General features: G+C 49.3%; 3 protein-coding genes across 3 annotated transcripts; 1 reads left to right on the plus strand and 2 right to left on the minus strand.

The window, feature by feature from the left end:
* Positions 1-1,676: 1,676 nt before the first annotated feature.
* On the minus strand, positions 1,677-9,174 carry zcchc4 (zinc finger, CCHC domain containing 4). Its single transcript, XM_068755780.1, has 13 exons — positions 9,087-9,174; positions 8,879-8,988; positions 8,335-8,417; positions 7,910-8,182; positions 7,348-7,428; positions 4,113-4,185; positions 3,702-3,852; positions 3,277-3,377; positions 2,896-3,017; positions 2,724-2,799; positions 2,593-2,644; positions 2,366-2,513; positions 1,677-2,026 (listed from the first exon to the last, which is right to left on the minus strand). The coding sequence occupies exons 1-13, from the start codon at positions 9,172-9,174 to the stop codon at positions 1,915-1,917; spliced, it is 1,470 nt and encodes a 489-aa protein (XP_068611881.1). The 3' UTR covers positions 1,677-1,914.
* si:dkey-219e21.4 (tripartite motif-containing protein 14) lies at positions 5,646-7,897 on the plus strand. The gene is made up of 3 exons (XM_068755781.1): positions 5,646-6,178; positions 6,264-6,417; positions 6,545-7,897. Exons 1-3 carry the CDS (start codon positions 5,963-5,965, stop codon positions 7,141-7,143), a joined length of 969 nt encoding a protein of 322 aa, XP_068611882.1. The 5' UTR covers positions 5,646-5,962; the 3' UTR covers positions 7,144-7,897.
* A 699-nt stretch (positions 9,175-9,873) lies between the features above and the next one.
* On the minus strand, positions 9,874-14,883 carry haus4 (HAUS augmin-like complex, subunit 4). Its single transcript, XM_068755949.1, has 9 exons — positions 14,753-14,883; positions 13,599-13,738; positions 13,207-13,338; positions 12,088-12,228; positions 11,844-11,940; positions 11,156-11,301; positions 10,922-11,052; positions 10,757-10,825; positions 9,874-10,194 (listed from the first exon to the last, which is right to left on the minus strand). The coding sequence occupies exons 1-9, from the start codon at positions 14,817-14,819 to the stop codon at positions 10,008-10,010; spliced, it is 1,110 nt and encodes a 369-aa protein (XP_068612050.1). The 5' UTR covers positions 14,820-14,883; the 3' UTR covers positions 9,874-10,007.
* Between the last annotated feature and the right edge of the window lie 1,017 nt (positions 14,884-15,900).

Consider the following 15,900-nt stretch of genomic DNA (forward strand, 5'->3'; position numbering starts at 1 on the left):
TGCCACCTGCTGCGGGGGTGAGGGGGGGGGGGGTTATACGTCCGGTCTCTGTTCGCAGAGATTAAAACAAGCTTCAAAGGCCGGGGCAGGATGGGAATAGAAAGGACGGCCACCTCTTTTCAGCTCTTTACGATGGAGCAGAGATAAAACAGCGGCTGTCTTTCTGAAGCGTGTCCCCCCCCCCCTTGTCTCCGTCTCTGTTCTCCCGTCCACGTTAGAGGACACGCTTTATGAAACCACACACATCATCGTTCTTTCTCCCTGCTGCTCAGAGGCATTTCACCTTCTGCTTTTTATCTACAAGAAAAAAATAGGAATTGACAAAAAAGTTATCTTTTAATGAGCTGTAGAGAAAGATTCAAACTAGAAAAGCACTCAGAGGGCGCAGACCTCCGCCAAGGCGCTCATTCCTGCTAAATGGATTAACATCCACATGGTGATCTGGATAATCGTCAAAATGTTCTAGATTGTTTTCGGTATCTTTACACACCAATCATGAGAAGTTAAAGTAAATTGGAGTTGATTGTACAAATTGTATTTTAACTGATTTTTGAATCCATAAATGGGTTTTCAATGTTAAAATGTTAAATTATTTCCTGACCTCATTCTGGATCGGATCCAGAAGACATTTTTCATGATGGTTCATATCGGACCCCTTTATGATTTTTGGTGAGTGAATTGAACGCAGGTTTGACAAGATTTATAACGACTTTATAACAGGTATCGGGATCGCTCTCAAAGTTTCATGGGATGCAAGTTAGACCAAGACCAATCAGATGTTCCACTTTAGCGTGAACTGTGTTTATGTTAAAGTAGCTGTAAATGCGTCGCACTGGATGCTGCTACAGTCCGATCCTCATCCTTGACTGCCCTACAACTGTTACAGGATGCCATCGCCATAGTAACAGCCACTCATGACTTTGCGTTTATACCTACAAATTGACATAAGACACATTTACTTTATTAAATATGAATCGATATTAAATTAAAGCATGTCAGTGTGCATCAGTGAGACCAAACTATGCAGCTGTTATTTTGTGTATTATTGTGTGCAAACAATTCAAAGGAACTCAAACTCTTTACTGGCTGCATTTCATTACCTTTCCTGTAGATGGCAGTATGCTCAAGGGTTCCCGAAGCACGGCCTTGATTGATACATCATCGGAGCAGCACTGTTAAACTTTGTCTTTTAGAATCAAGCTTCGGAGCAGGATTCAATTTGTTTTAGAAACAACATATTATAAAATAATATAAAATATTAAAAATGATATTGATGATGGAGGATATATTAATATTATGAAGAAAAGCGTCCTTCCTTTCGTTTGGGACAATTTTAATGATGATCACATACGACCAGAAAGGTAATGTTCCATGGACTTTTCTTTCTGTGACGAACCCGTTAAGGGTTATTTGGTTACTATTTATTTTATTAATAGTGTTATTATTTATTTCCTGACTTTTTTTCTGTGAAGAAAGGGTTATTTGGTGGCTGTTTGGAAAACAATAAATGTTTAGGCCCCCATGCTGACTGACCCTGGCCCTCCATCAGAGAAGGGAAAAGTTATGTGGCCCTCACAGGAAAAGGTTTGGGGACCCCTGACTTAAAGGGTAACACAAGGGTTAATAATGGCCAGGAAGAGTTTGGGAAGAGACGAGACTGAAGGATTAAAGTGGAAATCCGTCCCAGTCTGAGTTCAGGACACAAACATGGTTTAATTTGTCATGTGGGCTGGTACAGGTCACTCACACACTCAGGAAATGTCTTCTGCAAGGTCACACTGCAGGAGTTTTTAAGATGAGCTATGCTGAGGTTGTCATAAACACCTGCAGAGAGACTAGAAATGCAAGAAGCAAAAAAGGAGTGAAACAATACTCAAATATTATTTTACAGTACAAATCCTTTTTCTACTGCAGTCACAGCGACAGAGCGGCCATCTTCTTCGCTCTGCGAGCCGCTCCAGACTTCCTCTTAGCTTTAGTCTTTGGAATAGGATGACGGGATACATTTTTGCCTCCACTTCGATGCCTGGATGGAAAACCACAGACACAAAAAGAGACATTGATTCCTGACGTATTTCCCGGACTATAAGTCGCTTTTTTTTTTCTCCATAGGTTGGCTGGCCCTGCGACTTATTCAACATTAAAATATGTACAGTAAACCCCCAGTTATCCGCAGTTACAACTCAATTTCGCGAGACGAGAAGGAACGATGAAAAACTCGTCACGGATACTCGAGTTAGAACTTCTTCGTCTTCATGAGGCGTCAATTGGCGAATGCGACTTGTACTCCGGAGCGACGTATAGTCCGGAAAATACGGCACTTGTAAATTGCTGGACTGACGTTTGAAGTGACGTCCGAACTCGCCTGTTGAGCCTGTGAGCGTCTTTGAGAGGGCAGGCTTTGCGTTTGTGCTCCAGGCTGCCGCAGTTGAAGCAGCCCCCCCGTGTTTGAAGGTGCCCACACGGGTGGTCCGGCAGGGCGCAGCAGCCACAGGACGCGCAGTGCTTCCAGGCTGGCGGCGGACGGAACACACATTAACGTCAGGCAGGCATCAACGAACACCTTACGACCGTCTGCTGACATTTACGTACATGGTTTCACGCACGCGTCGCACAGCGAGCAGTGCTTCCATTCTCGGCCGTCCTGGAGGCAAGCGACAACGTTTTAGCCTTCATCTTTACCCGAGTGAGAAGCGGCGATGATTGCTGTCGCGGTTTCCTACCTTGGACGGGCAGACGTTGCATTTAGCACAGTGCTTGTTGAGGGACCAGACGAATCTCTGGCAAACAGAACAAAATCTACCAGGGACAAAGAGAAGAAACAGAACGCCATTAAAACACCGCCAGTAAACACTCGTAAAAATGCTGAGCTAACACCACCCAAAGCAAAGGTACCTGTAGCCCTCCTCTTTGGGAAGGACAACATCTCTGGGTGAAATGTTAGTGAAGATTCTGACTGGAGACTGCTTCCTGCCTGTCTTCCCGTGTTTATAAAGAGGATGGTTGTCATAGCCCACCTGGTGAGCAACACAGCAAACATTTATGTGAGTGATGCAGGTCCACAGGGGAGAAACGAAGCCCCAAAGGAGCAGAAGCCCACTGCTGGTCCCGGCTGTTAAAACGCCGTCAGACGAGCCTCTTTCTGTGGAGTCGGGACTTTGAGCCTTTCTTTTGAACACGACATCATCACTTTCTTGAACAAATCATCTTAACTTTTCTCTTGTTGGGCAGCAGAGAGCTCTCGGTTCTTTTGTGTTCCCGAAGCAGCTCGCATACCTGGTAGTCCAGCATGGTCAGTGAGGGGAGACACTCCAGGATGCGAGGTTCAAAGAAGTACGGGAATGTCCACATCAAGGGCATCTCAGAGTTACTGCTGTCTGCACGCACACGCACGCCACACACGCACACACACACACCTGCACGTGACTTCACACGCTGGACTGCAGAGATATTTATTCGCTTGTTAAATTGTTTGTTTTTGATGTCATTTGTTGGTATTAGCGGTTAAAGTTGTATAAATCCCGATTTACATGAACAAAGAATAAAAGCAGCTTTATGTAAAATGCGGTTGTGATCACGGTTTACCGTCTTTGACCGTATTCGTGGTTGGCTCCTTTCAAGCTGCATCACAGCAAAAAATAATTTCCTCCTGTGGACGAGCAAAGCTTTAAATCAATAAAAGGAAAAAAACCCAGTCTGACCTGAACTCTGCAGCTTCCTCCAGGTCTGAGAGATCAGAGAGAAACTACTGGCCAGAGGCTTGACCAGGCCGCCAAACGGGGGGTCAGCCACCGTCACCACCTTCTCTCCGTCGGCCTCCGTGAGAAAAGCCTGCAGGACTGGGCTGGAGGCCTGGCGAGAGATCAAAGGTCACCATAACACAGTAGAAATCCGCCATCTTCCTCGTTGCATTGTGGGTCACAGCCCATCCCAGCTGACGACAGGCAGGAGGCGGGGTCCACCCCGAACGCGTCGCGGGGGCCACACGGACGCACACACTCACACCTCTGGACAAACTGGAGCGACCAGTTCACCTGAGCTGCATGTTTTCAGAGGTGGGAGGAACCCGGAGACCCTGGAGGGAACCCACTCAGACGAGTTCACACACTTACCTCCCCGTCAAAGAAGTGATGGTTGAACATGTTGTAGTGACAAAACTCGTCCCGGCCGTAGAACTGAGCATATCTGGAAGCAGGACAAACAAAATCATGTTCAAAATACGATTTAGCATTTTCACATGAAACAGATCGGTTCCGTTTCCTTGGGTTGTATAGCCAAAACACACACACACACACACACAGGTGTGTAACAGTGAGGTGTGTGTGCTGCAGGCTGCAGCTTGCTGTGCAGGAACGCACCCTCCTGCGCATTCTTTAGGCACGGGAGTGACGCGGATCAGGACGGCCGCAGGTAAGAACACACAACATACACGCCATGAAAACTCACGACCAACGCAGGCAGAGGTCAGGAAGCTGATTCCACCATAAAGACACTAGTTCACACGCGCACACACACACACACACACACACACACACACACACACGCAGAAGAGAAACGGACTTTGGTTGAGATTCGTTATCCCTTCAGTTTCCCGTGAAGCGTCGGCCATTCCGTCGAAGCCGATGAACAGAAATGGTTTTCTTTCATGTCGAGCTTTGATCTGTGATCGGGTCCAGTCATGGCAGAAAAAGAGGCCTCATCGGTCGGGACCGGGCAGCCGTCGGAGACCGGTCGGGCGGCGACCTCTGCAGGCGACCGCAGCGCACTGCAGGACGCGGCGAGCTTCGTCTCGCTGGACTCCGGCAGGGAGGCGGCGGTCCAGCCTTTCCCACGTTCCCCGAAGCTACAGAGGAAGGTCGGAGACGCCACTCGGCCCTCGCAGGTAAAGCTCCTCAGCCGAGCGGCGGGACGTCTTCAGTCGTCTGCAAAATGGTAGAAACGCAGCCCGTCGTCGGGGCCCGCACGGCTGGGGGGCCCGCACGGCTGGGGACCCGCACGGCTGGGGGCCCCGTACCCCTGGGGACCCGTACGGCCTGTTTAAATTTACATCTCTTCTCTCTTTTTAGTCTAAAAGACTCAAGTACTCAAAGATACTGCCATAGTACACCATTAGCATCCCGAGCTGTAAACAGCCATCCTGATCTGCAATCATCAGTTACAGGCAATACCAGATCAATACGTCAAAATGAATGACACGAGTCAGCTGTCCTTTTGTTCCGTCGCGCGGGTCCACCGGAACCTGCAGATCAGAGCGCTTCTACTATGAAATATTCTGAGAGCAGTTTTCCAGTTTCTGAGATTTATACCAAAGAAGAAGAATCTCCAGAAGCTGCTGCTCCGGCTCGGTGGCCTCCTCACCGTCCGACTCACTGATCCGTCTCCCGGAGAATCCCTCCCCGTCTTCGGGTAACAAAGTGATCGGAAGTCGGATGAAATGATCAAAGCATAAAAGCCCGACCGGTGAACTGATAAAACGCGAGCTGTCCGTTACCGAGCGGGCGTTTGACCACTTTAAGGGAAAAAAAATGATGACACTGAAGTAGAAATTATACAACAGCTTGAGATATGAGGTACTTATTACTTTGAGTAGTACCGGATGCGTTTACTTACTTCCTTTGATATTCAGTAAGGCGTTTTGGGGAGGGTTGAGGGTTGAGGGTTGAGGGTTGAGGGTGGGCAGACGTTTTCCTTTTCCAAGCTACGGCCTGAATCTAAACGCCACGGCGGCTCGACCGCGACTTGGATCTGTGTTCTGCGCAGGAGCAGCTGTCCAGATGTTTGGAGGAGCTGCAGGCAGAGAGATCCAGGACTCGGGCTCACATCCAGTCTCTGAAGAAACGCAAGGCCGACCTCTCAGTGAGTAGACAGCCGCCCGACCGCGAGGACACGTCCTCCAGTAGCCAACTGGCGCCGCGTCCATGTCCCGCCCCGCCCCCCCCCCCCGAAGACGAGCTCGGGGGTGATGGCGCAGCAGGTTCGAGAGCGCTTCGAGGGCATGCGGCGTGTCCTGATCCAGGACGAGCGGGACGTCCTGGATTCTCTAGAGCTGGATCTGAGGCGGACCAGGACCCGGCTGGACCAGGTCCAAAGGAACTGGGAGCAACATGAGGACCAGGTAGCTAAGAACATCAGCAGCGCCGAGAAAGCGGCGAGCGCAGCGGCAGGAGAATCCGGGACGGTGAGAGCAGCATTTAGAACACACGCCCCCTGGAGGCATCTCACCGGTGTCCTCATGAGACTTTGTCCCCCCCCCCGTCTCTCAGGTGTCCTCCGTCGCGTCTTTCAGTCCGAAGAAACCAGATGCTTCCGAGGAGGAAATCCGACTGGATGAAGAAAGCTTCGAGCGCCTCTTGGGAACGTTATCGTCCGTCTCCAGACAGCTGAGCGCGCAGCTGCGGAGGAAGACTCTGCTGTTAGGTACAGAGGCGGACCTCGCCGCCGCCGCCGCCGCCGCCGCCAGCGCCGCCAGAGCGCCGCCAGCGAGCCGCCAGCGCGCCGCCAGTGCGCCGTGATCAATGTCCAATCGCTCGCCGTCTCGTTTCAGATTCCTCTCTCGTGGCGATCGACACGCAGACTTGTCACAGGCAGATCACGGTGACGCCGGGGGGGCGGGGCCTGTCCTACGCAGGCGCCGCCCGGGCCTCCCCGGAGCAGCCGCTTCAGTTTGACAAGGTGTGCTGCGCTCTGGGCCGCTCGCCGCTGGCGGCATCCCGGAGCTATTGGGAGGTCGACGTCCGCTGCTGCCTGGCCTGGGCGGTGGGCGTGGCCTACGCCAGCCTGGAGAGGAAGGGCCGGGACAAAGGGGCCAAACTCGGCCGCAACCGGAACTCGTGGTGCGTCGAGCTTCGCAACGGACGACTCTGCGCTTGGCACAACGACCGGCACGTGGCGTGCCAGGGCACAGGCCACGCCCCCCCACGCAAGATCGGGGTGTGGGTGAATTACGACAAAGGCCAGCTGGCGTTCCACGACGCCGACACCACGGCCGTCCTGCAGACGTTCTCTGCAGCGGTGACGCCGGTGTTCGACCGGGCTCACCACCGGTTCACCGAGCCGCTCTACCCCGCCGTGCGCTTCCTGAAACCTCCGGAGCGCCAGATGTGGCCGAACCACCTGGAGCTCTGTCATCCGGTCACGCCATGAGGACACAGCCGCAGTCCACCCGGCCACAAGACCGCCCACAAACATCACAAAGACAGTCACTGCATTAACGGCTAGTTCTCCTACAGGGGGCGATAAAGCAGCGGCCCGAGGGCAGTGAAGCAAACTTGGAGCTCAGGATGTGATCATGCTGGGTTTACACGACAATGAATACGACCCTTTAGCTAGAAAAGGACGCAAACCGACCTGAAGTCAATGTCCAGCAGGAGGCTCCTCATCGGTTTGTGCTTCTGCTCTCGGTTGCGCAATTTGATGAGCTCCTGGAGTCTGCAGGAAGAGGACCAATCACAAGGGACCAAGGATTAATACGGACGATCAAACATCAGCTATTTCACATTTCAAGTGTCCTGTTTAATGAACGCTTCATTGAACAGAACTTCTGTTTTACTCAGACGCTCCAGGCTTTTCTGTAACTGGGGGGGGGGGAGTAATTATCTTTATAATTTTTTTACGTTATTTTTATCCGATCTGGTACGTTTATCATTTGGAGCTGCGTATTGAAAGAAGGATCTGGTATTACAGGTACAGGTGTTGTATGTCAGTACTCTACTGAGCCGTATCCATGGCGATGCATCGTTTCCTGCTGACAGAGACATGTCAACACTGCCGTCGAGTTGGGGCCCTTTGTGTTTGCCGGATAGTTTGAAATATTGATATAAATAAAACGAGAGAACCAGCAGAGAGATTGGAAGTTGATCCATGATCCATCTTTAGCCACGAGATGCGCGGAGCTCCGCCCCTCCCTCACCTGGGCGTGCCCACACACAGCACCTTCCCGTATCCCAGAGCAGCCAAGGCGTCCAGGAGGAAGTGGGAGCTGCGCTCCGTGAACAGGTACTGGGCGTTGCTCCTCTTGTTCTCCAGGGGGCGCAGCAGCACGCTGGGCCTCCTCAGCCGGGCCGCCGTGACGGCCGTGGATCTGTGCGGGGCGTGGGCCCCGTGCTCCGGCGGCAGCAGCAGAATCTGGCAGTCCTCGCAGAACTTCTGCTCCTCCAGCGGGAGGGAGGCAAACGTTACCAACCTGCGGATCAGAAGCCAAACCTTTCATATCCCTTTGTCTTTTACGGAAAATAAAACGGCGCCGGTGCTTTCGTTCTTTTCATTAACGTCGAAAAGCCCGACAATGCGTCCTGGATCACCGGCGGCCATGACAGCCTGCAGGTGAGCGGCTACCTGCTGCAGTACTGCTGCTGGGTAAACGGAGGCCTCCTCGAGCGGTTCTCCGCCTCTCTGGCCAAAAGCCGGGCGTCAGACACCTCCAAGCATCACAAACAAAGAGAGAGAGAGAGAGAGAGAGAGAGAGAGGGCTTCTCAGCTCAAAATGTTTACAATAGTTATTATAACAGCCACGATACAAAAGGTTTATTTATCGATCCGTCATTTGCAGTAATAAAATCACGCAGCAGTTTAGATAGTCGATACAAAAGGTTTATTTCCCCGAGAACTGAACACAGAATACTACTTTGTGCTGACGCTAGTTTAAGGATGCTAGCTAAAGATGCTAGTTAAAGATGCTAGCTACCTCAATGCTACTTTCTGCCTCCTGCCAGATGTTTTGAAGATCATTCCAGTTGTGTAGCTCGCCTAAATATTTAAACATGTTCATGAGTGTTCTTACAAGCTGTTGTTGTCGTATTTTACAGATGTAACACGTGGAATATTTGCATAGCCCCGCCCCCTTTGCCGCCGTGCTGCTAACCGGAAGTCGCATTCTCACCTTTTCGTCCTCCCACTGGAAGAACTTGCAGTCCTTCCGGTCGCGGCAGGCCGAGCAGGCGTAAAACCTCCTGCTCTCCGCGCCGACTCTCTCGAACAGCAGCGCCGGGCCTGTCGGGAAACACGATGATCCCCTTTAGCGACCCGCCGCTAATGAACCGCCATGCTTCCGGTTTGACCTCCGAGGACATGTCCAGCCGGGGACTCACCGTGGGGACAACACGGCGCCGCGTCCCCGCCGCCTGGAGGGACAAGCTGGACTCCGACACTCTGCGCGTTCCCTTCGGAAGGATCCATGACGGGACTCGACGTTTACCGCGAGCCACGCCGATTCTGGTCGCGTGGTTATGACGACACAAATATGGCGTCGCAGTAAATACGTCAGATGTAAATACAACTGCGAAGCCTGCCTGGTTTGTTTTTCAATGTAATTATTGTTCCTATTTATCCAGTCACCATTTGTATGAGTATTTGTATGCATTCACAAAAGCAGATTATTATAAAGCTTTTATTTTTCTCCAGATTTATTATTTAAGTGTATTTATATTACCACAATCTACTCTGACTACATTTTATTTACGTATTTTATTCATTCATTGGCTAGCATTGCATTCACACTTTTTGTATTCACACAACAAATAACTATCAATAAACCAATATTCAATGATGACTATATTATAATATACTAATATCACGTTACGATGTCGTACTACTACGAGATGACGCTACACACACACACACACACCTTTCCAAACTGACAGATGACCCCAGCGTTGACCCCGCCCGCTGGTTGTGTGGCGCCGTCTGACGCGCGTTAGATCACGGACAGCAGAAGAAGAATCAGGCAGACTTGTTGAGGTTTGGTTGGAGACGCTGCACCTCCCCCCCCCCCGCCGGGCTCCTTCAGTTCTTCTGTCATTTATAATCAGGTCTCACGCCATCCCATAAAGAACGCACATCAGCCAAATTAAAGTGAAATGAATTTTATTGGCTGAAAAGAATCGCTGAGGAATCATTTTGAAAAGAGAAACCTTGAGTGATGTAAAAAGACGAATGGAGGACGTGAGCCAATGAAAAAGCGTTTATGGGACGAGCGTTACGTCACGCAGGACCGCGGCACGAAACGCTCTCTACTTGTCTCGGTACTGCGTGAACTCCTTCAGAGCCCAGTTCTTTACGTCGATCTCCTGCCGTAACCTGCAGTATTCCTCGGCCAAGGCTTCGAAGCCTCGGCCCAAGATCTCAAAGGAAGCCAGCTTGGACTCGACAGACCGCTTCTCTGCCTGGCAGGCTTTCAGCTCAGACGCCATTGTCTCTCTGAAATGAAACACAACCACCGCTGTGTCGGACGAAACGTAGTTTGTGTAGCGGCTTGTGAAGGTGTGAATCAGGCAGAGGGCGCGTCAGTAATAAACATGACTCAGCGCCTGTGAGGACTATCACAAGAAAGTACAAAGGAATCTGAACAACCGGAGTTAATTACATCAAAGCAGTGCTTCTCAATTCCTTTCCGTTACGACCCCCCTAGGAAGAAAAAAACATTTCGCGACCCCCCCGGAAAAAACACTCTTGTATCCTTATTAACATAAAAAAAATTATATGAAAAAGAAAGAAATATAGATCAACTTACAAAAAAGAATAACTTTATTACCATTTTGTTTTTGTCTGAAAAAATATTTGAAGTGCATCAGTTTGCCTGAAATATTTTTTTTAATCCTTAAACTACAATTTTTACAATTAAATAATAAATTATATAACATCAATAAATAATAATGAATTAAAATTGACCAGCAGCATTAACTCAGGAGCACAAAATATAAAAACACTTTAGCAAAATGAGGACCACCATTTGAGAAGCACTGGATTAAAGGACTTATACCTTATCTTCCTGTGAGCAGATATTGTGTCCGCTGTGTATGTGTCCAACTGAATTTCCACCATCTCAGTCCTTAAAAGACAAAGAAAAAAAAAACACTATTTTCAACAACGACTGATGAAGCACACAGTAAACCGAGAATAACCAACAGCCTTGAGAACCTCTTACTTTATCTTCTGTAAGACTAATTCACATTTCCCCTCGAAGTAGTCGAGCTTCTTCCCGTCCAGGTCCGTCTGGACCCTGAGCCTGTGGTCCAAGACGAAGGACTGGAGCAGCTGAACGCACTTCATCATCTCCTGGACGCAGCGCAGAAAGAGGAACAAGCTTCACGCAGAAACAAGGCAGAACCCTCCTCGGTTCTGGACGGGCATGAGGTGGACTTCGCCGACCTGCCCTTACAGAGAGGTAGAGTCGAGTCTGTCGCTGCAGCAGGATTGTGCTTTCCTGGCAGCTCTCCTTCAGGCTCTCTGCTCGTTTCTTGTCTTTGTCCAACTGAGCTGACAGGTGAGACATTTTGGTGGTCTTCAGACCCTCACTCTCCGCTTCTGGAACAAAGAGAACGAGACGGACTTTCTGTCAAGGCCTCTCTCTCGTCCGACCCACTGGTCATCGGGACTGACGAGCATTCACACGCCTTGCTTTGAGTGGACGGAGACGCTGCCTATGATTATTTTACCACTGTGCATGAAATATTTCATATCATTTCACAAAAAGTTTAATTAATCTCATTGATTATTGTCTTTAGTGAATTAAAAACCAAATTGATACATGTTGCGATTGGACAATTCTATGAATGCACGATGTCACTTTCGTATTTCTGAATAAAAACGTGCACTGCCTTCATTCTTACTGGGTCCTAAATGGTGGTGCAGTGGGTAGCGCTTGTTGGGTCACAGCCTTTGCAGCCATTTCATCTGAAACGCAACACGGACGCGGCTCCCGGACCAGGTTAGGATCAAGCATGGGTTACCACGGTGACCCGCTCACGGTTACAACTGGTTTGCGGCTCAACGCGCTCACGCAGAATGAGGCGGCGTTAGGTGGGAGCGAATCGGAATCTGGACACGTCGGTCTCCACACACTGTACCCCACTCAGGTTGATAGTAGGAGAGGAGATCCAGACATTTCTTCTTCAGGTGTTTCTCCAGCTTTTCGGGAAGGACTTGCTTCATCCTCTGAACATTCTGATAAAAAATAAGCAAAGCATTTCGGGTAAAAATGGATTCCGCCGATGGGCGACACTTAACCCGTCGTCGATGCAGAATAAAGTCACAAGAAACCGCAGCGCCAAATCGTTTCTCTTCCTTTAAAATGGTGTCTTCGTGACTCACCTTCTCTGAAGGCATGAGCTCCATCAGCAGTCGGGGGTTCAGACCCAGAAGGGAGGGCTGGTCTCGGCTGACAGAGCCACTGGGATCCAGCAGTGTAATACAGCGAGACACCAGCAGAGACTTCTCCATCGTCTCGTAGAACTACACAAGCAAAGCAAAGCGGCTGCTCAGGCCGATCAGACGCGCTAAAAGGCGTGTTTCGTTGCTGCTGCGTCTGCAGCGACGAACACGCAGCACGACACGCCTCGTACGCCATGTGATTTTGTTTTGTTGGCTAACTGAGTAGCCCTGCTGGGCGTGGCGCCCCCCTCTGGATTCTGGACTGAAGGACTCGCCCTAAATACCCAAACTAGATTCACAACATTAATTTCAATTTTATCGTTTCAACTGTTGTCTCGGAGCATGAAAGAAAAAACAAACACATCCAGGATGCCGTCCTCGGAAAGGAAAGGTCTACAAGACGGTGGAGAGGACAGCCATGATGGACGGCTTAGAGACAGTGGTGAGGACAGCCACGATGGACGGCTGAGAGACAGTGGTGAGGACAGCCATGATGGACGGCTTAGAGACAGTGGTGAGGACAGCCATGATGGACGGCTTAGAGACAGTGGTGAGGACAGCCATGATGGACGGCTTAGAGACAGTGTCTCTGAGGAAAAGACAGGAGGCGGAGCTAGAAGTGGAGGAGATGAAGATGCTGAGGTTCTCCTTGGGAGTGACCAGGTTGGACAGGATTAGAAATGAGACAATAAGAGGGACAGAGTGAAGTTTAGACATTTTGGAGACGAGGTCAGAGAGACCAGACTTTGATGGTTTGGACATGTCCAGAGGAGAGACAGGGACTATATCGGTAGAAGGATGCTGAGGATGGAACTGCCAGGGAACAGGACTAGAGGACGACCCAGGAGAAGAGACATGGACGTAGTGAGGGAGGACATGAGAGTGCCTGGTGTTGGGGAGGACGATGCAAAGGACAGGGTGAGGTGGAGAAGGTTGGGTTGCTATGGAGACCCCTCAGGGGACAAGAAGAAAGTCTAGTAGTAGCAGCAGTCCTTGATTCACTGTTTAGTACGAGTAATAAACGTGACTGTGTATCTGGCGTTTCCATGCCGACGGTACCATGTTCCCGTCGGGGGACGCGGTGGCGTGCTGCTTCCTGACTCGGTGCTCCTGGATCATCTCCTGCAGCGCCCCCTGCAGGCTCTCAGACTGCAGCCAGTGACGCTTCTGGCTCTGCAGCTTCTGCTCGGCCTGGAGATGAAAAAACACAAACATTCACAAGTACTTCAGTGCAGTACATTCAGTACGCGCAGCAACAGAAAGACCGAGCGCTCGTTTGCAGCGACAAACGCAAAGTTCTCTTTTTTGTGGTTCATCTCAGACTAAAGTGCGTCAGAGCCCCAAACAAAATACAACATTTAACAAAGGCAAAAATACACAAACTATTTGTACCAGCGAGTTTTAGGGCCTAAAGAAGACTTCAGTTTGAAGTGCATCCTTTTACTACGAACCTTGTGCAGCTCCGTGTTCAGTTGAACAAGGAGTCCAGTTTGATCCACACGCTGAGCCAGCGCAGACAGGAGTTTACAGAATCCCGGGTTCTGAGCCAGATCCTCTTCCGTGACGTTGCACAGTGGGAAGGAGGGAATGACTGGGAGGGAGAAACACGGGAACTCATTAAACCAGCAGGGAATGACTGGGAGGGAGAAACACGGGAACCCATCAAACCAGCAGGGAATGACTGGGAGGGAGAAACACGGGAACGTATTAAACCAGCAGGGAATGACTGGGAGGGAGAAACACGGGAACCCATTAAACCAGCAGGGAATGACTGGGAGGGAGAAACACGGGAACTCAAACCAGCAGGGAATGACTGGGAGGGAGAAACACGGGAACCCATTAAACCAGCAGGGAATGACTGGGAGGGAGAAACACGGGAACTCAAACCAGCAGGGAATGACTGGGAGGGAGAAACACGGGAACCCATTAAACCAGCAGGGAATGACTGGGAGGGAGAAACACGGGAACCCATTAAACCAGCAGGGAATGACTGGGAGGGAGAAACACGGGAACTCAAACCAGCAGGGAATGACTGGGAGGGAGAAACACGGGAACCCATTAAACCAGCAGGGAATGACTGGGAGGGAGAAACACGGGAACTCAAACCAGCAGGGAATGACTGGGAGGGAGAAACACGGGAACCCATCAAACCAGCAGGGAATGACTGGGAGGGAGAAACACGGGAACCCATTAAACCAGCAGGGAATGACTGGGAGGGAGAAACACGGGAACGTATTAAACCAGCAGGGAATGACTGGGAGGGAGAAACACGGGAACCCATTAAACCAGCTCGGCCAGCCGGGACACGGACGTTTCACCTCTCATCCGAGAGGCTGGTCGAGTTTAGACAAAGGAGCACCAGGACTCCTCAGGAGGCAATAGCATCCATAAGGTCAAGGGTCGTGCCTTTACCTCGACCTGGATGACTGACAACCTACACACACCGGCTCCTCTGTGGCTTCCACCAATTTGAGCACATTCATTCATTCATTCATTTATTTATATATTATATATATTATATATATCTTCGACGTGGGCGTTGTGGCTTGAAACCTTAGCCACAACGCCACAGAATCATCGTCAACGAGCGGGCAAAGCTTCTGACCCTGTTGCTGGACGCGGTCCGTCTCCCCGAGCAGTGACGAAAGTGCTGAATCCGAACCAGACGACATGTTTACGTCTCCGAAAGGCGCGCGAGCGAAACAGTCCGACTTGTTACTAATTTACTTGTTTTCTCGTTCGACGACGCAACATAGTACACGCACTTCCGGAGTCAAGTTACGCGCCCGTGTAGGATGCGTTCCTATTGGCTAACGGACACGCGTGTCATCAATGAAACCTCTCGCGAGAACGCGCGCGGCAAAAATCCCGAGACGGGATTCAACACTGACTGCGCTGTCCCACACAAAACGGAATATAATAATAATAATAATAATAATAATAATAATATGCTTTATTTATATAGCATATATTCCCGGTGTCAGAGCTTGGGCCTTGGGCCGCATTGCCGGAAGTAAGTAAATCACATTTCCAGTGTTTAGTTTACTTTAGTTTATTGTTTGTTTCAAGCAGAATAAAAATAAAAAAATAAAATAAATAATACCTTTTCGAGTGCAAGAAACCATATTTCAACCAAAGAGATAAAAACCCAATAAATATGTCCAACGCAAACACCAAAGGTCAAAAATAGCAAATAATACATTATATTACCCTATGATAGAGGTGGCCTTCAGATTACAATGGTACGATATGGCTGCCCAGTTGAATTCTATACTTCTCATTATTTTCGTACTAATTCTTCCCCAGCTTGGCTGAAAATTGAAAAATGTTATCTCTATTCTGCAGATTTAAAAACAAACAAACAAAAAAATCCGGTTTTGAGAAGCAGTATTATTATTTGGCACACAGCACACAAACATGTTGAGAATTCCATAACTCTTTCCCAGTTTACATCTTTATGGAATAATGACAAATGTGTACTTGCAAAAATTATGGTGGATTTAAAATATGGAAAATGAAGGGCATCCCTACTGTTAAGGATTTATATGTGGATGGAGTATTGCTTACATTTCGAGACTTATGTGACAAACACAAACTTCCTACAAAACATTTCTTTAAGTATTTACAGTTGAAATGTTTTATGTCATCTTGGATTAAAGATGTTATTTACATTCCTACACTTTCATTAATCAAAGAAATAATTGAAAAATAAGGAGAAGAAGGTCTACTGACCATATATTATAATTTATTCAT

Source organism: Brachionichthys hirsutus, chromosome 23 (genome assembly GCF_040956055.1).
Source record: "Brachionichthys hirsutus isolate HB-005 chromosome 23, CSIRO-AGI_Bhir_v1, whole genome shotgun sequence".
In the NCBI taxonomy this organism is placed as follows: Eukaryota; Metazoa; Chordata; class Actinopteri; order Lophiiformes; family Brachionichthyidae; genus Brachionichthys; species Brachionichthys hirsutus.